Raw genomic sequence first — 24,007 nt, forward strand, 5'->3', positions numbered from 1 at the left:
GAATACATAAACCCAAGTAGGAGGCATGATTCACCTAGGAACAGTCCTAGAAACAGTCACACTTTATTTTTCTTAGTCTGAAATCAGCCATGTTTTTAGATAATTGTCACAAACACAACAGAATTTTCTCCTACAAAACCACACCATGTACCCGTAAATGAAAGAAGCCCCAATTCACAGCAAGAGTTCAGAAAATACTGCACCTCAGCTTTCTCTGAGCACTTGCAAATATACAGACCAGATTTATTCTCTACAGCACACAAGAGGAGCAAGGCATAAATGTTTCCAGCACTTGACTGTACAGCAGGGATCTGGTACAGCAGCTCCAAGCTGCTGATTCCAAGCTGTATTAGTGTAGACTCCCTGTGCTTTCAGGTGAGGGCAAAACTCAATTAGAAATGGTTCCACAAACACATATTGCAAAATTAAACAGTTCTTTTAATAACTAAGAGGGTGATTTTGCCCACAGTCAGTACCTGAGTTGGAAGATCTGAACTAAGCAATAAATTACAGCAATTGGTCTTTCCCATCATGCTGGACAACCATTAAAGGAAACAAATCATTAATGGAGTGAAAAAGATCTGCCTCACTGAAAGGACCAAAAAAACCACAAAGAGTATTTTTTCATGGAACAGCAGCCCAGTAATAACTCCTCATTTATTAAGGTCAAAGAACTAGCAACCCAAATGGAGGATGGCAGCTTTTCATCATCCCCTGTAACATTTATTCTTCTACAGAGTTGGCTCCAGTAAGTCATTTTCCATCCAGGAAATGTGAGCATTATCCGGTTTCATGTGGTAGACCCAGGATTCTTATCCAATTCCTACCCACCCCTGTTCCAGAAGTTGTAAAGAATGGGAAGATGTTCAACAAGCAGCTGTGCATATCTGAAACTACTTCAGTTATCCAAGCAGAACTGTCAATGCAGACACAACAGAATGCCAAGCTAAGAGGTCTACATTAAGTAAAGGTCTATAAATTCAAATGCTTAACTCAATTTGCTCCTTAAAGTTTCTTTGTTTAATCACCTTGGGTGTTCAATGGGCATCTGTTTTCTCAGAGAATGGCCAGAGGGTATGTGGTTTCTACTTCTGTAATTTTAAAGCCACATTCTTTTAAGCAAGCAGATTAAGCAGGTTTGTGTCTGAATGGCCATGACACTTTGGGTACTGCTGTGGTATCTGTGTAAGCCTGTCATGAACTTCAATGTGTTTGACAATCTGACTTGGCACCAGCACCACACCCGGGGCTGCCACATGTACCACCTCCCCTCAGCACCATCCCCTTTCCTCCTCCTCCTCCTCCTCTCCCTGCCAGCAGCTGGGAAAGACAGTTGCTGAGGATCTGGGAGCAGTGGGAAGCTGGGTTCACACAAGGAATGAGCCCTTGTTTCAGAAGGTAAATATTCAAATGCTATCACCCATCAGCACAGCAAAGTCAGCTTACACTGAATTCCCAACACAACCCTGTTGTTTTCCTTCTGAACAAAACAATGCTGTCTGTGCAACTGTGATGCCTCATTGACAGCTTCAACACTGAGAGAAGGCAAAGCCAGGTTTCTTCCCACTGCACTTCAGGAATACTTTAATAACCAGTAAGATTCAGATCAGCTTTAATCAAAGCATGAGGAGCTGTGTATTTAAGCAAGAATAACTTGTATTCAAATAATCATTACTGATGTCAAATTAAAGTTTTGAGTCATTACCCTTTAAATGTCAGTGAGCAGAGCATGTCATTCACATCCATGGTCTAGATGAGCACACAGCCTCAGACACGACAGAATCAGTGTTCACTCATCAACATGAAGTCCTGTTTCTTTTCTAAGTAAAATATCCAGTAAACACTTCAGCATTTTCTTTGATTTGAAATTACAGTAAAGGGGGGGATGTTTTTCAGGTGATACTGAAAAGCACAACAATTTTTAATTTTTTTTTTTAAACCATCAAGTAGATTCACAAAAGTTGCTGAAATGAAACACAACAAAGACCTTCCCAGCAGCTACTGCCTTGCAGTTGCCTTTTTATGAGCAGAAACTTCATTACATAGTGAAATCCTTAAACCAGTGTTGGACAGGCACCACACACGATCAGAACAAATGAATTCTCACTCATTTTCAAAAGAACAGCTTCCTTTTGCTATTACAGCAGCAATCCAGACCCCAGACTGCACCTATATATGAAGATTCACGCTGGAACAAGGCAGTTCTTCACAAACCCCATCAATTTTTTGGAAGGATACTGAACAAAAGATTGCCTGTATCTTGCAAAGTAAGAACAGTGCAACAAAATCTTTTATTGCTGACCAGGAAACAGTTTCATGTGAGTAAAACAAACACTTGTGCCCTTGTTCAAAAACAGTCAGATAATTAAGAAGTATCAGACACTAATCATGTCCATACAGTTTAAGTCTGCTTCCTTGTGTACAAACACAAGAAAAACAAATCACTATTTTTTTCTGCAAAACTAAGCCTTATATTCACCGTGAGACTTTTTTGAGTGAAATGAAGGCAATGGTTCTGGTACAGTGAATAGCTTCTCATGAAGTTATCTTAGCAAGGAAGAAGGTTCTGCAGGAAGAGTATGCCTGGACACTGTTAAAAAATATACACAAGGAGGCAGGACTGATGAGAAGCTACATGTAACCTTAGATTCACAGCCTTACTACTGCAACTCTGCAAAATACAAAACGATTTTATAGGAAAAGTTTTAAATAAAACATCTTTTACATGATTGCAAGTGCATAGTTTACAAGTTCAGCCTTGTCTGCCTGTTGTCAGTTTTACAGCAAAGAGGGACAATGCTTTGACAGATGACAATACAGGATAAGCCCTTTATCACGTTTCACTTTTATTGAACACCTTCTGCAAACGCAGATTACAACCCTGGGTTAGGTTGCACGCATCAACTTAAGCCATAAGAAATCAATACTTTTTGAAATCCAAATCCTAGCGGTGAGGGGTTAGGTAGTGGTTGATTTCTGCAGTTAGAGAAATTACAACAGTGTTAAGTGTCACTCATAAAAGCAGTATGGTGCAAGAGGCTCTTTGGTGCCAAAAAATCGTCAGTGATGCATTTATGAATGCTACTGAGTAGAAAGCAATCTAATTTACAACTCTTCCTCGCAGTGCTATAGAAACATTAAAGGACTCTGGAGACTCCCCTACCTTGAACATCTGCGAAGAAATATCACCATTACAGAAAAGCTGTATAAAAATCAATGACAAAAGACTGAAATCAGAAGGTATATCCTATCTTTCATCCTGAAATACAGGTCAGGTACGGCCCAGCTCTACAGCAGGCATATTAAATAATCAGATTTAAAGTGATCTACACATTGAGACCTGAAAGATCACTGCCTTAATCTCACACCCAGTTATATGGGCATTTAAGTGGCAATGTACTTGCATCATCTAAATCCTCAGTAAGAACATACTGCTTATATACCAGCATGCATCCAGAGCACAGTCTATGTCCAACACCTACAGTTATGTAGAAACCCCAGATTTCAAGTGAAGTCTAAGAAACCCTAAAGTAACTCGCAGTTTATACCTCTACTGACTCGTGATTTTTTCAAACAGCTGAGTGTAACAAAAACACAGACTTACTGGTGAGGTTTTTTCCCCAAACTACAATGTATAGGCCGATCCTCGCGTAGATATTCACATATGTACAAAATGTATAGAAAAACAAGAGTCCTGCAGACAAGCTCCCTATCTTGAGTGGAGAAACACTGGGTACAGCAGAAAGGAGAGCCAGAGATAAAGGGCTGATTCTGTCCCCACGAGCACTCGTGGTTCCACACTCCCTTCAGTCATTATTGCAGGCATGAGGTGCCCAGAGCCACAGGGACCTCTGGGCACAGCTGAGCCGACTGACTGAGCTGCTCTGCCAATATATCTCACCTTCCACCCGATCTAAAAGTCAAGGAACTACTTCACATGTCAACAGGAGAGGAGGAGAAGCCCCCTCGTGTGATTTGCTACAGCAATCAGGGTGGTTGTTTGCACAGCCTGGCTGGGTTTGACATCACTGCAAGTCTCCGTTTCAAAACAGACTATTCTAACTCCCAACACCTGCATGGTAAGAAACAGAAAAGGTAAAATGTACAGCTCCTCAGACACTCACTTAGAAACTATCATCTCTAGATTAATCAAACTTTCTGTTTCTTTTAAAATGCAAGTTTGCTTCACTGAACTATCACTGCAAATCCTACTCATCCTGTTCCAAGGGTGCTGCCTCGGCGTGTTCCAGAACACAGCTGAGACATTTGCACCCTCTAGCTGTCATGGGGAGGACACAGTACTTATCTCTAACTTACATTCATTTTCAACTTCAAATTTATTGAGGCAGTTTGTATCAATGTATCCATAAAATAATTCAGAAATAACCCAAGTATACCATTTAAACATCTTCATGATTTATCCATTTACACACTCAGTACACAAACAACCCAGCCTCTGTACAGGTTCATCACATGCAAACCACCCAGAAAGACAAAAACTTTAATTAAAAATAAGTCACAACTCAGTGTACTGTTTCAACTGCATCTCCGTTTACCAAATGGCACATTGAATATTCTCTAAAATAAGATGTTTTTAACAATCTTGTTAAAAAATTCTTGGGCAAAATATTTCTAGACTTAAAAAACATCAAGATTTTTCAAAACACTCAAGATACTATACAACTTATAATAACCTTGAAAGAGGTTTACAAGGTTGTTAACCAAGGTATTTACATACCAAATAATGTAAAGCAAAAAATTTGTATTTCTAATGACAAAAAGGTGATGCATTAAAGATTTATGAAATTAAAATTAAGGCTCTTTGTTATAGTTCTTTATGTAACTTTACATATTAGCCAACTTTGGAAATGTCAGTCTTGCACATTCTCGTCAATCTACTGCATTTAAAGCAGTAGAGTATATTAAGTATTACTTTGAATAATTACATTGCTACCTCTATGTTTGAGCATGCTTTTGAAACACTGTAATTATGAAATATTTACAATGTGTAGCCTTCAAACTTTATGTAAAAGCCCAAGTATGACTGTCTGATTTCAATACAAACAACATACTTGTAAAAACGTTTTTACTTCTCAAAATTAAAAGTAAATTACTGCAGTTTTAACAAGCAAACCAGCTCTGAAAAGTTTTAACGTGTGCCTGAATGTGGACAGTAAAAGTTATGCAAAATTTCTCAGACAGTACTGTTTTTCATTTCAGACTGAACTATTTGTTGTATCAGACTGTTCTCTTTAAGCATGTAGAAAAATTAAATATTTTTTTTAAAAAATTATTCCAAGACCTACATACCCTTTTGAGCTATGCCCATAGGTTTCTTGAAAACTCAATACTGTCTCCCAGCTTGTAGTGATTGGTCCACAGTTTATTTCAGGATGTGTGTTCAGCTAAAAGCAACTTGCTGTTTTCCAACCTCATTTCTCTTTTAAAAGCACAATGATATAAAACACTGACGACAAAACAAAAAAAAATAATGGAATGGTAACCTAAGGATCAAATTTGTTAGCCATTTCTCCTACTATATCAAAATTTGTAGTCAGAATTGTCTTTATTGACTTTATTTTTAATTTTTGTACACAAAGAAAAACATGTTCATATCCATCATGAACAAAAACTTAAAAAGGCAGAACTAGAAGACATTTGTGTCCTTCACCAAAGCAAAGCTGTGCTAAAGGTTCCAAACATTTCCATTTTTTAAAATAAATATTTTCTTTTTTCATTGTCTACATTCCAGTCTTCAGAATGTCACTGGAAACTGCAGCCTATCATGAAATACACACTTTAAAACAGAGTCCCAGCTCACTGTGTTTGGTAACTTGCCATACCATATCCAGCTTGGTTAGGTATTACAGGAGCACCTTGTCCCTGGGCAGGCTGAGCACCAAATCCACCCATCCAGGCAGCAGATGGAGATTGGCTTAAAAAGAAACAGGACAGTTAAAAAAAGGGGAAGAATTATTTACTAGACAACATACTAAAAAAAACCAAAAACATATTTCCCACACGATCTTTGTACCAAAACAGAACAATTTCTTCTTCTCTTCAATGAGTAATTCAGGTTAAACATTACAACATGTGATTCTTGAAAATATCATGAACTTTTCAAGAATAAAGGAGAAAAAAAAAGCCCCACAAACCTTGGGCACTGGCTGCATAGGGCACCCACCTCCAAAGGCATGTCCACACACAAGTGGCTGAAAGTGAACATCAGTGATCCAGAAATGCAAAAAATACCCAGTGCCTCACTGGCATGAATACAGTGATAGCTTTATCAGGTATTAAGATGTTTAACTGGCAGCAGATAATGAAGATAACTTGAGTAAAACAAGTTATTTCAAAATACCCAGGGTCCCTGGCTCACACTCTCCAGTACTCACCAGTTCCAGTCAGAATCCACCATGTGTTGAGGTATCAGACAAGACCACCCCAAACTCCACCACAGAGGTGGTGTTTGTGCCTTCCCACCCCCATGGACTGTGCCATCAGGCAGAAGCCAGAGGGACTCACCCGGGTGTGTGTCCGTGGAAATCACCAAACACAAGCTTTAAGCACACAGGAGCCCACCCAAGGTTTGACACCTTGTGCAGTCCTTGACCTAAGCGAGCCTGAAACTCAGATGCTGCATTCTTGGAATAGCCTACAAAACTCAATAAAATTACTTACTCTACTCCAAAACCCTGTTGATTCCATGCTTGGCCATACATTCCATAGGATGGCACTTGCCACCCGTTAGCCATGTACTGCCCGTACTGCTGGGGATTCCCATAGACTTGGCTCCACTGCCCCCACTGGCTGTAATCCACCTGGGGAGAGAACAGTCCATCACACTTCAGCTTCCACACGTGGCTTAGGGTGCATTTGTGCTGCTGAAGGCAGTTTTGGCTCTATCAATCACAGGGCTACAACAGGCAGTAATGAGATCAGAAGAATAAGACACCACTGATTTAATGAGATCCTTGTACTGAACAATGCATTTGGGTGTGCTTGAAATATCAAAGACTATCTGGTTGGACAGTCCCCTGGTCTGCAGTTAGAGAAACAGCAAGAATCAGAATTACCTCAAAGTTTCTCCCTATCTTGAATCATATCCAGAAGACAGTAACAGATATTCCATCAAAATCACTAGCCCAATTTGATGAACAACTGGAACATAACTGAGACAGAACATGGACTTTCATAAGAACTCCATAAAATTTACCCATTACAACTGGGAAGGCATTACAAGTATACATGCAATCGCTTCTGTAATGCAAAGAAAAGGTTAAACTGCAGTTACCTGTTGGAAGTTTTTAGTCATATCAGGGGATTCTTTACCCCAATAACACTTAACAACATGTCCTTCAATTGTGGTTCCATTAACTGAAACAATAGCATGTGCTGCACTTTCATGGGTTGAAAATCTAAAGAATGTAAAAACAAAATAATGTTACGCTTTACAGGACTTCCACCTTACTGTTAAAATACACTGACTCCATACATACAGCAAATCCAGGGAAAAACATCTGCTTTCACAAACATTCATCTTCTCAGGTAAAAAGATTGGTGGCCACTTTTAAAAGTTCCAAATTATTCTATGAACATATGGTGACAGCTTTTAATGCATCAGGAGAAATTCAATCAAGTGAAATTACAGAAAGATGAAACATTACTACATGCACAGACCCACAGATCTGACTTTTCTTTGTCCATACCTGACAAATGAGTAACCTTTTTCTGGAAACACCCTTATTTCCATAATCTGTCCAAATGGGGAAAAAGTCTGTCTCATAAGTTGATCTACAACATAAAAAGTTTTCAAATTAGTAACTGTCTTGGTGTCCAAGAAGCTTCAATAATAAAAAAGCAATAAAACAGTTCATACCTGTTAGCCCAGAGGCAATTCCTCCACAGTACACAGTACAATTTTTTGGACTTGACTGATTTACTACATCTTCAAATCTCAATTGTTTTGTGTTATCTATAAAGAGAAAAGGCTGGTTTTCAGCAATGGGACAACAGTAAGTTCCAGATACTCACCTTGTACACCAGTATGAATTTCACATTTAAGAAAAACATTCAATATTTTATGACAGACCTGTATTGCCACCACTCTACCAAAAAATCTACTCTTTAAGATCTGGAAGGCAAGCTAGATATGTAATTGAAGTGACATGAGTTTGGCTCATGTTTTATTCCCCCACTGAGCAGTGACATGCAAGCAAACACAGCACAGCATGACATGAGGGCCTTACTTTCTTGTGTACTTTTGGGGGCTGGTGGTTTCCGCGTTGCCCAGTTAGTTCTGATCTGGCGGCCTCCCAACCACTGGCCTCCCATGTGTACAATAGCGTTTTCTGCATCCTGGGGACACCAAAACAAAGGTTACAACACTTCCAAGCAAGAAGCTACTTCTAAGAAAGACCTGGGTGTCTGTTAATTCTGTTGACAAAATCAGTAACAGTACTAAGAAGTGTAGGAAACTCAGAACAATCCCAGCAAGCAGCCAAAAATTAACTGACATGAAGGCAACTGGTTACAGAGAAGGCCCTCAGAAGTCATCTGATAAAAGCTTCCTCCCACCCATTTTCTAAACACAGGTTAGAATCCAACTGCAATCACACACACACTACCTGAACATATGCCACATATATATATACATACACACATATCTATACCATATATATGTATACTATACAAGCACCTCTATTAGAATATTCAAAAGCTGCCCAAAAAAGTGCACAAGTCATACAGATGCCAGAAGCAATTACTGAAATAAAAAAACTATCATTGAAAAAAAAAAAATAAAAAATTTGCCAATTGATCATACTAAAAATGAAGAAGTATATTTAACAGTAACAGACAAAAAGTCAAAATACTTGAATAGTCAAAATCCCTCACTAGAAAATATTTTAGATATAACCTAAGTAAAATTTACACCATGCAGTAGGTGTTTGCAAAAGACCTTGTATAAGATCTAAATGTGGGGGGTTTTTTCAGAATCTTACTGTGCACTCAACATAACAGATCAAGTTTAGGTAGAAAAATTCCAAGTTCTGGGAGGGCTAAATGGTAGTTACAAAGCAGCTGTAACGCTGAGATACAAATGACTGTCTAAGTTTGCTTTTATTTATTATTTGCACACATCCTCCTGTCTGCTCTCTGCAGACATGCAGTAGATGTCTGAATAGACTGCTCTGTAAGTTCTCTAAATATTAAAGTTCTCTAAAAATTGCATGAACACACACAAGAGTTCACAGCCCACGTGGTTTAAATTCTTATCTTGAACATGACTTAGAAAACTATCTAAGTTCACACTGGAAGCAGAAACATTGAGTAAGCAAGGGATAAGTTTGCTAACACCTGCAAGAAGCAATTTTTTCCCCAGCTGCTTTGAAAGAAGAGAGGCAGAGCAAATAGTCCATGTTTGGAATGCTTTTCCAAGGGCACAAAGTTACATCAAAAATCCGCCAAGCACAAGGGCCAAAGGAAACAAGGACCAGTTACAGGTGAGCTCTCAGCATCCTCCTGCCTCACACTGAAGGCTTCTCTTCTCAACACTCTTCTCAAACTCACTCAAGACTTTGATATTTTTAAGTTTTAATTACACAGAGTGCTCATTTTGAAAAATATACAGAAGTGAAATTATGGAAGATGGCCAATAATAATAATAATAATAATAATAATAATAACAACAACAACAGAAAAAACCCTAACAGACAAAACCAAATCACCAGACAATAAAACCCCCATATTTATTCAAGCACCCTTCTCTCCCAAAACATAGTGAATAAGTTACAAGCTGAGTAGGAAAGGAAACTACCTCTAATGAATCTTGCTGCTAGTTTTGAGGATCACAGCTGTGACAAAAATGGAACAGAGCCCAGGTCACAACTGATCCAGTTTAACACAGGAGTTTAATTTGCTCTTAACTGTGGAATGCATTAAGACCTCAGGCTGGAGTACCTGAAGTCTGGGAACATACCCAATTCCCCAAATGTAGAAGAATGACAATAAATTCTCAAAAACAGGTCTTAAACTACAAGCTCAGGATGGTTGTACCATAACCCTCCAGGTACAGCTGCTGTGTGAAAGAAGAGCAACCAGGACATAAAATTTAGAAGTACTTATTAGTGCTACATTTAGAATTCATGCAGCAATTCTGTAGAACAAACACAAATTTTAAATTGGAGTCTTCATGGTTCAGTCTGAAAAGTATCCACTGACTTTCATTCCATGACTGTTGCAACATTTCCCCTCCAGTCACAGAAGCTGAACACAACTGTAAGGTAAGGGAAGAGGGTACAAGGAAATAAAAGAGCTATTCTTTATCTATTGCAGCTGTAACAGGGTCAACAAAACATCAGGGGAAAAATACACTAAATCAAGGCACCCAATTGCAGTATCTTATGGCATCTGCACATCTGAAGGAAAGAAATTCCAACTTTTTCCTCTGATTACAACATCTTCTGTTACAGAAGAGCCAAAGAGATTCCTGGCAGGTAAGACTTATGACCACACAAACAGGCTTTATATGCTAAAATGCTGAACTGTGTGTGCTTTTCCTAGACATAATATTTAAGGAAAATGATTAAGTTTTCCCATGTTGTCCTAGTTGCACATACAGCTCCTGTACATGTACATTGATTTCCCTTGGTGAAGTTAATAAATAGCAAACACATAAACGAGCAAACTAAAACAGGAAAGCAGGAACTACTTTAAATCTCCACTGTGATTACTCACCAGTTTGTTATAAAAAGATACAAAACCATAGCCTTTTGACTTTCCAGTTGCCATATCTTTAACTACCCGTGCATCCCTGTGAAAAGAAGCACAGCTATATGAGGGCAATATTAATAACCTGCAAAATAAAAACTAAAAGGAACCACACACACTGTATTGTGAGCATAATTTTTTCTTATAAATTCAGTTAGCCCTAAAACTACAGTCATTCCTGAACTCTCCCCTATTGCTTCTTTACCTGTTAGAAAAAAGCAGTAGGACAAAAAAAATAACATGTAATAAACATGCAACCTATGCACATAACCTATGCTGGCTATAACTAGAATGTTCAAATTTGAAGTATAAGAGAAACAAAGTTTCCTTTTCTAATATTCTATTGGCTAGGGTCCTCTAAGGTTTACTGTTCTATAAATTACTGTAACAATTCTATCTAATTTACCATGCATTTTCTAAATAGTTAAATGTCTTCTGCCTAGTGATACAAAATATATGAAATATTAAAAAAATCGAAAAAGAGGAAAAAATAGGAATTAAAAGGCATACATGGCCTGTTAACAGATTTCTTTATTTTTCTTGGTCAATTCTCTACCATCATTTTGGAGTTTGGGTAGCTGTAAATTTTGAAAAATTGACATTTTCAGAAATTTAAGAAAGGAGAATAAAACTAACAACAATGCTAAGCACACCAGTACGAAAACAACAAATTTACACAGAAATTTTAGTGAGTAAGTTAAAATGATTGGAAATATAGAACTGCACTGAATATAGAATGTTAAAATGTAAATACTAAAATATGTATATATAAATAATGTATAATAAGAATAAATAGAAATGAGAAAAAATCTACAACTGAGTTCCAGTGTGCACAGTTCCTTGCAGTTAGCCTTCAAGATCCTGTCCATTCTTATGAGCAATTCTGCAAAATAACCAGAATGCTATTACTTTTAATTGTGACTTGGACTTTAGAAAAACTGCAGGTCTCAGGTATAAATATAGATCGAGAAACAGAAACCTGAATTATTCTCTTTAAATTGATTTTTAAAACAGTACTACTTACCACATTAAGAGACAAAAAGCAAAGTAAACAAAACAGCAGAGGTAAGAAATAAGATTTATGATTCATTTAAAAATACGCGTACAGAACAAGAGAAAAATAAGAATTTTGTTCTTAGAAATATATTCCTGTAAAGTAGTACAAAAACCTTCATGTGCAACTCTTAAAGATTTTTATAAAGATAACGTGATAGAAGATTAACACTTTTTTTTTTTCAGAACTCTTAAGCACATATATATTTTAGCACTCACAAGGATTCTTGTAATGTTCAGTATGTTCAATTAGGACACCAGGTGATTCAGCATCACCTGAATTGTCTATGAGAAGTTTAAAGAAACATTTTCTTAACTGGCAGAAATGTGCACATATTATAAAGCCACCATTCTTTAAGATATTATAATCTTAATTCATCCCATTATTATCCAAAAAAAGGAGATTTCATTCTCATAAGTACCAGCTTTTTTCAAACATTCACAAGTTATTAACTGGCTGCTTCACAGAATTATATTCCAATTGCCCAATTTTCCATACTGCCTATGAAATGCAGTATGAACCCCCAAGAAACACACAAGGATAACACAGATACCAGTTTTTAAGTCACTGCTCTGTACATCAAATTCTCAACACCGAAAAGTCACACTTAGAAACAGTAATTAAATTTTAATAAAAAGTTGAAGGACATCAGCATATAAATTAGGTTAAAGGCACATTGCTTGCAGCAAATCAGAGCACAATGACATTACTGTATTTACAACCATGAGAGATACTGAGATACAACCCCTCTTTACTACCCACCCATCCACCCACCCCAGCAAAATTAATAACATCAGAAAAATTCTCTCATTAGATAAGAAATAACATTTCATCTTAGAAACAAATTCTATCATATTTTCTGACTGCTATTGGAAATGTTTATGATGATACTTACGATATTTTACCGAAAGGAGCAAATGCTGACTTGATGTCTTCTGTTGTTATTTCTGGACTTAAATCCCCAACGAACACATGGAAGTGATCTGAAAATAAATAATTTACTAATCAAATATTTAACTGCTATCTAAAGCTGTAACTCCTGAGAAGGTGATGTTCTGCACACGGGACTGGGAACCAGGAACGCTCAGGACTCCATTTGATGAGCAGCAGCAATTTAATCTGTCCACTCCTGTTTCCCCAGTTGTAAAGCACAAACAGAAGAATTAGTTTGCAAAATTCTATTAAACACAAGATGGGAAGGAGAGAAGTTATGTTTCAATGCATTTATGACAAATCATTACCAGGCTGTGAAGTATTTGTGTAGAAGTGATACTGTGGCATTACATTACTTACTGGATGTATCTTTTTTCTGGCTACTTGGTGTTGTTGCCCAGTTTACTTTGACCTCCTGAAAACAAGTATAAGATTTAGTATGAATTCACAAAATTATTACATCAATAAGTTCATTCAAGGGTGGGTTACAACTGTCAATGTTTACAAATCATCATTCAGTATAAACCACCATCATAACTAGAGCATCACAAACGATACGTTTCTTAAACAAGACACACTTTTTTTAAAGTCAGTATTTTAAAAATATTATTCTAACAGTACTAAAACTTGGTAAACATCTTCAACAGCTTTATTAATACTTTCACAGAAATCTATATTGTTTAAATCTAAGATTACAATGTAAGCAACTTACCTTTCCCAAAATTTTTCTCCCATTCATAGCAGCTAATGCAGCAGCTGCATCTCTGTGTTCATAAAATTCCACAAAGCAATAAGGGTCATTGCTTGTATGCTGCAAAACAGAAAATCCAACAGAAGAGTTGACCCTTCTGCTATCGGGTTGCTGAGAAGAAAATCCAGGAAAATATATTACTCATAGCTAGAAACTTTCAGAATGATTTGCATCAGATTTATGAAATTGCCTTTGACATTACACTTAAATGCAAGAATTATTAAGGAGGACTTTTTCTTAAAGGTCTAGCAATTTCTGAAGATAGTTTACTTTGAATGAGGACTGAAGTTTACTGAACTAAAAATAATTCAACTGCCAGAAAAGTGATCTGCAAACTGGATGGAAGGGGATAGAAAGGGGGAGAATGGAGAGAGGAACAAAAATGATCAACTGCCTCATGTGTACACTCAAAGCTTGAAAGGTTTGTTCCCCAGATACATTTTCACCAATTTTGTCCTATTTAAGAAATCTTTCCTTTTATTGACTGAAAATCACTAGCAGACAGCAGTCTAGAAGCTGCATATTCTCAGTCTCAAGTGAAAAATGCCACACCCAACAACTGGAAAATAATCTTTAAAAAAAACCCCAAACCCAGAACAGTTTGACTGAGGGAAAAAGATACTAATCAGGCTGTTAACCCTGTTAAACCTCAGGTACAAGCTGTTTTTGCAGGATGGACTATCAAATCACCTTTAAAATACCAACTGACAGAGATCACCGAAGGCATTAATGTACCAGAGTATAAAGTGCAAAGACCAGAAGAGTTTTCTGAAAAGTTGATCAAGTGGAAAGGGTGACTAAAATGCCAACATTAACACTGGACTTGATCTACCCCAAAGATGTAACAAACACAAAAACTCAACCCAAAACATCTGCATTAACTGCTCTGCAGCTATAGAGACCAAAAGGTGATAAACACTAATGTTAAACTAAACAAATTACTTCTCACAGGGATAGGGGAGGGTCTAGCACTTAGAGAAACTGCTTTGGCATCAGTGTTCATGTATATCAAGCTGCCCCACTGCCAGGTTGAACACAGCTCTAAGAGGAGGCCTTTTCCAGTATTCCTGTGTATCTTCTGACAACTCTAACACACTCACACCCACGAAGAAATGCTAATCCTTCCCCCTAAAACTGGACTGTACACCTTCAAACATCTACATCTGAACAAGGGAAGCTATTGAGATGCAACAGTTGAACAGATCACAAGCCCTTTATACCCCTAAAATGACCAAGCAGTCTGAAGTCAACCTTCTAAACACTGTCAGTACCTGATGCTCAATGAACAGTTGGGAGCAAATGTACCTGACATCATAAAAAAAGAGTTTCAGTCACAAAGTGCTCTACAGGCAAACTCACCTCAGATGCCCCAAAACAGAAGGCCTTAATTCATCCCTCTTCCCCCAGCACTCTGGCAAACCCATTTAAGGCCTCCTTAGCAAATTTAATGTTGTTTATGCTTCAACTGAAGTGCAACTTTACTTTTAGCTTGTAGGAAGGTCTTTAGCACTGAGAACTTGTCTGCAGACAAGTTTGGTGTTCAAACTACCTGCAAATGCTGTCCCACCACCCCCTGAGTATTATATACCAGTATTATATACCCCCAGAACAAACACTTGGAATCTCTAAACACTTGACTTGCTCATGGCACATTTCTGCAAATGAAAAAGAATGAGTTGATACAGCTGCTAAAAACTGAAAAAAAAAATCACAAAATTCTTAGAACATTCAGGAACAAACTTGGCTGATGGTGGTAATAACACTGGACAGGTAAGAACCACTTGAACATGACTCAGCTCCCAGGAAAGGTTTCCCACCCACTGGCTGGAAGGATGAGCAGCATGCACAGGTACTTTGACAGCTGCAGGCCAGTCCCAGTGCAGAATCCAACCTGCACTTGCTGAGTGGTTGGTGGCAGGGGCTCAGCTCAGCCCAGTGCAGTCACCTCTGTGTCACTGAATACAGCTGGAGCAGTTTTTGTTTATCTACTTACTTCATAAAGATGTCCCACTTATGTATATCTTAAAACCACAAAGCCTCAATCAGGGTAAAGTGAGTGTTAGAATTTCTCCTCTGGTTCTCAAGAAACCAAACTGATCTAACAGCTCTCAATCAGCCTGAGGTTGGAGCAGCAGCACCTTATTTCTGGAGAGCATGACAATCAAAACTGTTTCTTCAGAGAAAAACAACTGTGCTCTGCCAGCCTTCTGTTACCTTCCTCCAGCAAACTTACAGTAAACGTGGCACAACTCAGTGTCACATGGGAAATTATTAGTCCAGACAAAGATGAGAGTGAATAAAGAAGCACTAAGTGGTTAATAAGGAGCTAAAAACCAACTAACAAAAAGCTGTGTGTCACAGGGAAAGGAAAACAAGTCCACAGAGGAGTTTCTAGCAGCATTCCTAAAGAAGTCTGGGCACAAGACTTGCCTTTTAATATTTTCATTAATAATGTTAGCAAAAAACTAATGTGACTGTCCTCAGGAAATCTGTAATTACTAGTTAGTATAAAGCATAAGAAGCAGTAAAAGTGGGAAGAGAGCACAGAAACCAGGGTTGAAGGACCAAAGATTGAGCCTAGCAGAGGTTCTGATTAGTCCCTGTCTGCTCCAAGTTTATCAGTTGTAAATGCAGAAGGAAGGAAAAATATCAGGGAGCCAGAAGTTTTCTCGGATGTGTCAACAAGCTCACAGAAATGGTCACCAACCCATTGCAAACACCAGAGCATTTGCAATGGAGAGGAGAAAGTATTAATACTTACCAGCACTTTGTACAAAAGAACTTATCTGGAATTCTATGGAAATTTTGTCACTTTGTTTCAAGAAAAAATTAATTTAAGAACAGACAGGTGCAGACAAGAGCTATTTTTAATGGCACAGAAGAGGCTCAGGAAGAGCCAAACTTATTTCGAAGGATTTTTTACTTTTCATCCATAGCAAAGGATCAAATAAAATGAGAAATGTACAAAATAACCACAAATAACGCTTGGTACAAAAAGGTTTCTGATCATCAGAACAATGTGGTTCTGAAAAGAGGTGGTAACAATCTTTCAGATGAAGTGGAATCTCATCACCAGCTGATGAAAGGCAAAAGCACAGGACTGCACACAACAGGTCTCTCCTGCAAAGTCATCCCCAAAGCCCAGCACAACCAACCTAAAGAAACCCATCACCAGTAAGGTCAAAAGAAGCCCTCAACTCCATTTATTTTGGACAACTCAGGATAAAGTTACACTGCATTTGCTACCCCCCTAGATGTGGAAGGCCTTACCTCTGTTATCATTTTACAGCTTTTGCATGGTCCAATCTGGCTGAATAACTGAAGTATGAGAACTTCAGTCACATCTCTGGAGAGGTTTCCTACATAGCTACACAAGGAAACAAAAACAAACAAACAAAAAAGAAAAAAAAAATCAAGATTTTAAACCAGAAATTTTCACCTTTTCAAGTGTAATTACAATTTGAAAATCTTAAATGACTATGAAAAAAATCTCCCTTTAAACATTGCAGACATCTTAAACACAGTATTTACAAATTATTTCCTATAGTTTTAACACAACATTCATATAGTTTCTAAATTATAAAGTTGGCCACACAACTGAGATCCTGAAGCTTGATTCAGACAGAATACTGGAGATCAATATCTAGTGCCAATCATTTCCTTGGCAAAGAAATGTCAAAAGCATGAAGAACATTGCTCAAGAAAGTTGGGTAGAACAAGCAACCAAATGGGCAAAGGCATTTTAAGTTTCACTTCCCACTGAACATCTAATCCAGAGCACTTCTGAATTTGGGGATGAACCCACATCCAACTCCCAGGAGCTCAGGAGCAGCTATTGGACAAACTGTGCTGCCTTGCAAGCAACCAACTCAACTTTTCTGTTTTCCTGAACATTTGGAAAACCAGCCCACTCACCAACACACACGGCAATTTATGCAGCATTATGCCACAGGAATGCTCTGTACAGCATCTATCTGAACAGCTCCCACCTCTGTTACACTCCCCAAAATTCTGACAGGGTTATTTCAATATCACACAGATTTCTGTGTTTGTTTTTTTTTTTAATTTGTAAATCTTGAGAAATAATTCCAAGTTTTGAAATATTGATCAAGTTCAGATAAGACTCCTAGATTTCCCAGGTCAAAGATGACTGAGAAAGTCATGAATGCAAAACGAAATTCTTCTTTAAAATGTGACTAATTTGTAATCCAATTGTAACCAGAGTGATCAGTTAAGAGAAAGGCTTGTCACACTAGCAGATGTCAAAAGCCATCAGCAGAGGGGCATTCCTCATCCTCACAAATAAGCCTGTCAAAGCAGAAAGTATTCAAATGCAACCAATAAAGTGAGCAGAACTTTTTGTGATTTAGCTGTTGAAAGAATGCACACTTTACTCCTTTTGCTCTGATTTGTTATAGAATGCCATAATACAGTAAACTAAAGTCAGTCTGAGCTGTTAAGACACTTCAGTAAACATAAATGTGAGCCAGTATTTCTTAGTCTGTGCACAGACCAACTTCTTTTGAGTCAGGTAAAGAGCTGGGTACTGAAATCGCTGTAACAGGCACCCTTTAACATTTTGGAAAAGCAGTTCCTACGTGTGACAACTGGACTTTCATCTGCCTTTGGCAGAATTAGAAAGGACACTGTTTGTTTTCATCTGAGCACCACACAGCATTATCTACAGATGTGTGTTGATGTGGCTCTTTAAACACTGTGAAACAGTTCTGCAGTTTCTCAGTCAGGACTTCAACGCTACACAAGATCCAGAGTGAGTTTCTTACATATATCACATCAACTCAATATAGGAACAGCCATTAAACCTTTCACAGACTCAATACTTTCTTACTAAATACATAGGAGCTAACAGAAGTCATTAATAGAAGTGTGTATCATTAAGAAGCATTTCAGTACAGAAGTTAAAAACTGCAAAATTCTGTAAGACTCTTACAGGACAAACTGTCCATCTCACTGACTTTTCAGTTCTCTGTTCTGAAACTCAGCAGTTAAACATTTATCCCTGCCTTCCTTCTGAAATATTAACTCAATTTTTGTTAATCATTCACCAAGATTGAATTGTAAATCACTAAAACTTTAAGTGAAAATATTAACCTTTGCAGATGCTACTAAAATCACATGGAAAATATAATTGCCAGTGGGAACTCCCATATAAAGGGTCAGCAGTGCTGTAAACTTATTACTAGTGCTTGTTTCCTTTTTACCCTGTAGAACAGTATTAATTAATACCAGGCTTTCACAGCACACTGAAACAAGCACCTGGACACTGGCACTGACATGGAATTAAATACAGTGAAGTCCTATTACCATTATTTCTACTGCAAAATCAGATGCAGTAAGTAAAATTAATACTACCAAAAACCTAAATATCATCCTCTTCTGTATAATATTAATACGTACTTTGGAAACACAAGAAGTCTGAAAAGCAATCTGAAGAAGTCTTCTTGGTCTGACCAAAAAAAAAAAATCCAAAATAAAAAGGCCAGGAAAAGCCATTCCTCAGAAATCTATTCAATTAAGGGCAGACAAATTACACTGACTGCTGGAAGAGATTACCAGCTGGTTTTCCAATACCACTACATCTTCAGCAAGGTAGCTGTGAGTGAGACTTGCATCACAAACCTTAGCTATGAAACAGGCTGTCTCTTCATAAAAATCAGCAGTGTAAATCTGGACCACCTGCCTGCTGCATCCAGATGGGATGGGAGATCCTACCAGTCCATTAATTCTCCAAATGCAATGATAAATACTGCCTTGGTGTTTAATATCACCAGTCAGAGGCATTCCTACCTTTCACAAGCTGCTAACACTCCAAAACTTGAGTAATACACACGCTGAGAACAGTGCACACTAAAGGTTCATGTCACAAGGACAACATCCAGAGAGACCCAAATCCCTCAAAATGCACATTAAACATGGGAATACAAACATCTACAAATTTGAAACAGTACACTACAAAGTAAGACTTGATGATTACTTTCATGTCTTTAAGTAGGTTCAGTAACGTCACCTCTTTCAGTACAGTCAGAGATGACTTTAAAACAAACCAACATTGAAGCAAACACCTTCAGTGTAAATGTTTGAATATCACAGAACTGTTGAAAAATGTATATTCAACACATTAGGAACAGACAGCTTACCTTTCTGGAAACACAACACCTGGCTGAGCTGATGCTATCACCCACCCTCCCCAGCCAGCCTGCTGCTGCACCAGCTTTCCCTTTCCTAACTTCATTCTACTTTAGGAAATCAGAATTATCAGAACCACACCCCAAGAAAACATAAGACTCTCAACATGCTATTATATGTTATTTTAGTATTTTTGGACTGATACAGTCTAGAGCTTAAAAAAAATTATAAAACCCAACAAAAAAGCACTTGGTATACTTTTATAGGATGCTGTCATGGTTAATGTGGCAGGGCAGCAAAAGTTGTGGTTTTCTGCATACAGGCAATAGTGTTTGCTCCCTTCTGCAAGTCTGAAGCATCTTAAATACCAATTAAGAAGCAGATACACAAAGAAAACCCAACCCATAGACAGATATCCTGATACAAATTTCAATATATTACACTAGAATAACAAACCACTTGCAATTCAGAGACCTTGTAGAACTATCAAAAGAATACAAGAAGCACATTATCAGTAAGCAATGAGTTTTAGAATTCAACTCTGTCTTTCTACTTGAGTGCAAAAATCCTCTTTGTGAAGGAAGGGACATTTACAGCCACTACTTTTAGTTCCACAAAAGTCCCCTACATACTTTTTTGAGGAAACATAGTAAATGTGATTTCACTGTCACACAGACAACATGCAAGAAATGGCAGTTCCCATATTTAAAAGAAGAAATGGTGATAAGCAATAAGGTAAGTGATGAAGAGCCCAGAGAAGTTCTAGCAGCATCTCTGCCTAGTGCTAGGGAGCTACTGGAAATAAAATAATGCCACGGAAAATCCACTCTGGAGCCTCCACTGCAGCCAACATTCCTCTGCAGGAGAGCTGAACTGAGGGAAGGGTGAGAGAAGTGAATCCCAGTAAAGTCTTACTTTGCACCCCATCCACATTCCAGGACACTTGGAATACACTCCTTGGCAAGGCTGATGAGATAGATAACAACTTGTATGTATTCAGTGACTGCTTGTGAAGTCACTGAATACCTACAAACCACACAAAACATTCCTAAAACAAGAAGAACATTCAAATTCGGAACTTTTCTTCTGGTTATCAGTGAGAGCTGATAACAGCAGCAGCACATCAGGTTTCCAATAGCTTAGTTTCCACTTGAAAGTAGAAGCAGGACTTGGACAGAGCCTGTGAGATCTGATAGCACTCAGAAAATAGAGCTTTCAAGTGTTCTATTAAAAAAAAAAAATAGAAATCAGAAGCCCACAGCTCATCTTAGGACCAGTTAAAAAATTACATGTGACAGATCCTACAAAAAGGCCCTCCTTTCTGGAAAGCTTTTTGGCAGAAGATATGGAAGGTTATTCTTCACATTTCTATAAAGGCCTAAGAGTTATGAAATGTGAGAAATAAAAATGCAAATGGTGTCTATTTTCTATACTAAGCCTGAGAAAATATTCTGAATTCTTAGAGGTTCATGACAGACCTCTCATGATTGCAAACAACGTAACAGTCCTGTAACTATTGCAAAGGGAAATGATCTTTATTCCTGAGATATTCAACACGGGCATAAATGTGAGGTGGTTGGGTAGGTTTTTCTTTCTATAATTAAAAACCATTGCTTGCAACTGTTAAAAAAAGAAAATTCCTTCCCAACTTACAAGGTTAGTTTTTCAATCCTGAAGGAATAAATGAAAATCCAAAGACATTCATAATGTATTGCTTTAACTATCAATCAAGTGCTTTTGCACATGGTCAAATGGCTACTGAAAGAATTTGTTCCTCACTTCCCCCCTCCCTAAAATAAAAAAACAAACAAACAAACAAACAAAGAAAACTTAGAAGTTCAATTTACAATATTTTCAGTGAGTTTTATTTATGAGATCACAACTGCTCTACATGCAAAGCATTACCCAGGATACTAATCTTTAAAACACAACTTGCAATTCTAAATTTAAAGATATTTCAGGTGAAAGTAGGGACAAGAGGGTGATGTAAGAAATGCCACAGCAAAATTTTTGTCTTCCATGCAAGAAGCTTTCAGATAATTACAGGAAAGCAACCCCATGTGACTGTGGTTACTACAGAACTCCCAGGAAATTAATGTATATGCTGTTTATTAGTTTGACAAATTAAACAGTCACATGTGCAATAAAACATTTTGGGCAGCTGCAGAGCTGCTACTTTCAGACATCTCAGTACAAACGTGTTTTTTCCTTGTTAGTGACAAGTGGGCTAAGCCATCCCTCCTTGATGGATGTGTTAGTGAGCAGAACCCACTCCCAACGTGCCACCAAAACTTGTTAGCAGCAAAAGAACACTTTAAAACTTAGTGGAGATATAGCACTTATTAAAAAAAAAAAAAAAAAGAGGCAACCATGAAGAAAGGAACCTTGAAAATAAAACTGAGTAAAAACACTGTGTGACTTTGCTCTTTTCCCTCCTCCCTTTCTGCAGCAACACTCAAACCTATGCCCACTATCAGGGCCAAGCAAACTCGGACCACCTGGGTAATCAACACAAAAAGCACCTCAGATTTGCTTATATAAACTGTGCATCTCAGGGAGCGAGGTCTAAGTACTTTACACTACACCACGAACAAGTTAAAACAACTTCTGCAGACACAGAAAGGAGAAAACACACAAACAGCCCGGAGAAGCCTTAAATGCCAAGTCATCATTTTGGTAGCGAAAACGATGAGACCTTTCACTCTGTTTCAGTAGCTTCTTTCAAGTGGCCTTCAATCCAGACTATCTTTGATAGCTTCTCTGAAGGCTACTGTGCCAAAAACTAAATAGACAAAGATTTCATTTGCGCTGTCCCGAGCCGTGTTTGTCATCTGGGCAGCCCGGGCATGAGACCGCCTTTCTTACAGGGACAGCGGGGCTCACAGAGCCCGGAACACCCTCTGGCAACCCGGACCGAAACCCCACGAACCGGGTAAAATGATCCCCAGCGCAATCACGGGGATCTCCAGCGCCCGGACACACGTACGAGCCGACGGGACAAAGAAAATTCATCAAAACCATACCTGCGGAGTTGAAACGAACTCAACACCACCCCCTCCAAAAAAAAACCCCAACAAACTCAAATTTATATTTTTAAACAGAAAGCAGATGACAGCCGCCGAAGGGAGTGAAACTGCCCAGAGAGACGCGGCCAGCACAGTTACTCCTTTCCCCAGGGCCCGATACCTTGTTACTGAACCGCACCGCGACACGCTGGAGGGAAAAGCGATCCCTCCCGGCTTCCCGGCGCTCCCCATCCCACCCTGCGCCGGCAGAGCACAAAGAACTTCCCCAGCGCCGGGACCGGGCCGGCCTGGGACCCCCGGGGCACCTCCAACACCCGGGCACGGCCCCCCCGGGCCTCCGGAGATGGGCCCGGAGAACTCCCGGGCCCAGCTCGGGTTTTCCCGGTGTTTTCCCTGGATCGCTGCAGCGCGATCCCCCCGCGGGCCCCGCGCTCCAGCCCGGACCCCGCTCCCGGCCCTCCCAACGCGCTCCGCCGCGCTCAGCCCCCTCCGCTCCCCCAGGGCCCAGCGGGACCCCCCGGGGGCGCATCCCCTCCCTCAGCCCGCCCGCCCCGCCGCCCGCTCCCCACTCACAGGGTCCTGGGCTGCCCGTCGTCTTCCATGATGGTGGGCGAGCGCCGCTCTCCGCAGCCGCGCCCCTGGGGCAGCGCCGGAGGGGCCGGGCCGCGCGGGGAGGCGAAGGGAAGGCGAGGAGGGTGCGGGCGGCCGCGGCTCGCCCCGCTCGGCGTGGCCCCCGCGCCAGGTCCCGCGGCCGCGGATCCCGAGCGGGAGAGGCAGAAGCGGCACCACAAAATGGCGGCCGCCACCAGACGCTCAGGAAGCCGCGCTCCGCGCACGCGCCACCCGCGCGCGCTCCCGGACCCGCTTCTACTCGGCGGCGCCGCGGGGCGCGATGGGGCTCGTAGGCACGGCCGGGCGCGGCGCGGCCGGGGCCCGGGGGGCGATGGGAGTTGTAGTTCTACCAACAGGGCACGGAGCGGGGGGCAGAGGGAGGGGAACTACTACTCCCGGCATGCCCCGCGGCGGCGGCGAGGCGGGGGCGCGCCCTGGCGGCCGCGATTGGCCGCGGGCAGCCCGGGAACATTCGCTTCGCTCCGGCCGCCGTCCCGATCCATGATCCTGGTCCCGAGCCCAGCACTGAGCCCGATCCACGATCCCGGTCCCGAGCCCAGCACTGAGCCCGATCCATGATCCTGGTCCCGAGCCCAGCACTGGGCCCGATCCCTGATACTGGTCCCGAGCCCAGAACTGAGCCCGATCCATGATCCTGAGCCCAGCACTTATACTGATTCCCTTCCCAGCCCTGATCCCAGTCCAGCCCTGATC

At 39.9% G+C, this 24,007-nt stretch overlaps 1 protein-coding gene across 4 annotated transcripts; it reads right to left on the bottom strand.

The window, feature by feature from the left end:
* Positions 1-4,469: 4,469 nt before the first annotated feature.
* Positions 4,470-23,522, bottom strand: TIAL1 (TIA1 cytotoxic granule associated RNA binding protein like 1). Of its 4 annotated transcripts, none has more exons than XM_051800410.1 (12): positions 23,255-23,522; positions 16,779-16,875; positions 13,470-13,619; positions 13,118-13,172; positions 12,720-12,807; positions 10,738-10,813; positions 8,250-8,358; positions 7,880-7,975; positions 7,710-7,794; positions 7,295-7,418; positions 6,682-6,821; positions 4,470-5,935 (listed from the first exon to the last, which is right to left on the bottom strand). In XM_051800410.1, exons 1-12 carry the CDS (start codon positions 23,281-23,283, stop codon positions 5,818-5,820), a joined length of 1,167 nt encoding a protein of 388 aa, XP_051656370.1. In that variant the 5' UTR covers positions 23,284-23,522; the 3' UTR covers positions 4,470-5,817. The 4 variants fall into 4 exon arrangements, with proteins under 4 accessions (XP_051656370.1, XP_051656371.1, XP_051656373.1 ...); XM_051800411.1 differs by having other exon boundaries at positions 13,470-13,568; positions 23,255-23,521; XM_051800413.1 differs by lacking the exons at positions 13,118-13,172; positions 13,470-13,619; positions 16,779-16,875; positions 23,255-23,522 and adding an exon at positions 11,281-11,653.
* Positions 23,523-24,007: the final 485 nt, after the last annotated feature.

The sequence above is a fragment of the Manacus candei genome, unplaced genomic scaffold, assembly GCF_025592945.1.
Source record: "Manacus candei isolate 608988 ecotype Guabito, Panama unplaced genomic scaffold, ASM2559294v1 h1tg000050l, whole genome shotgun sequence".
NCBI lineage: Eukaryota > Metazoa > Chordata > Aves > Passeriformes > Pipridae > Manacus > Manacus candei.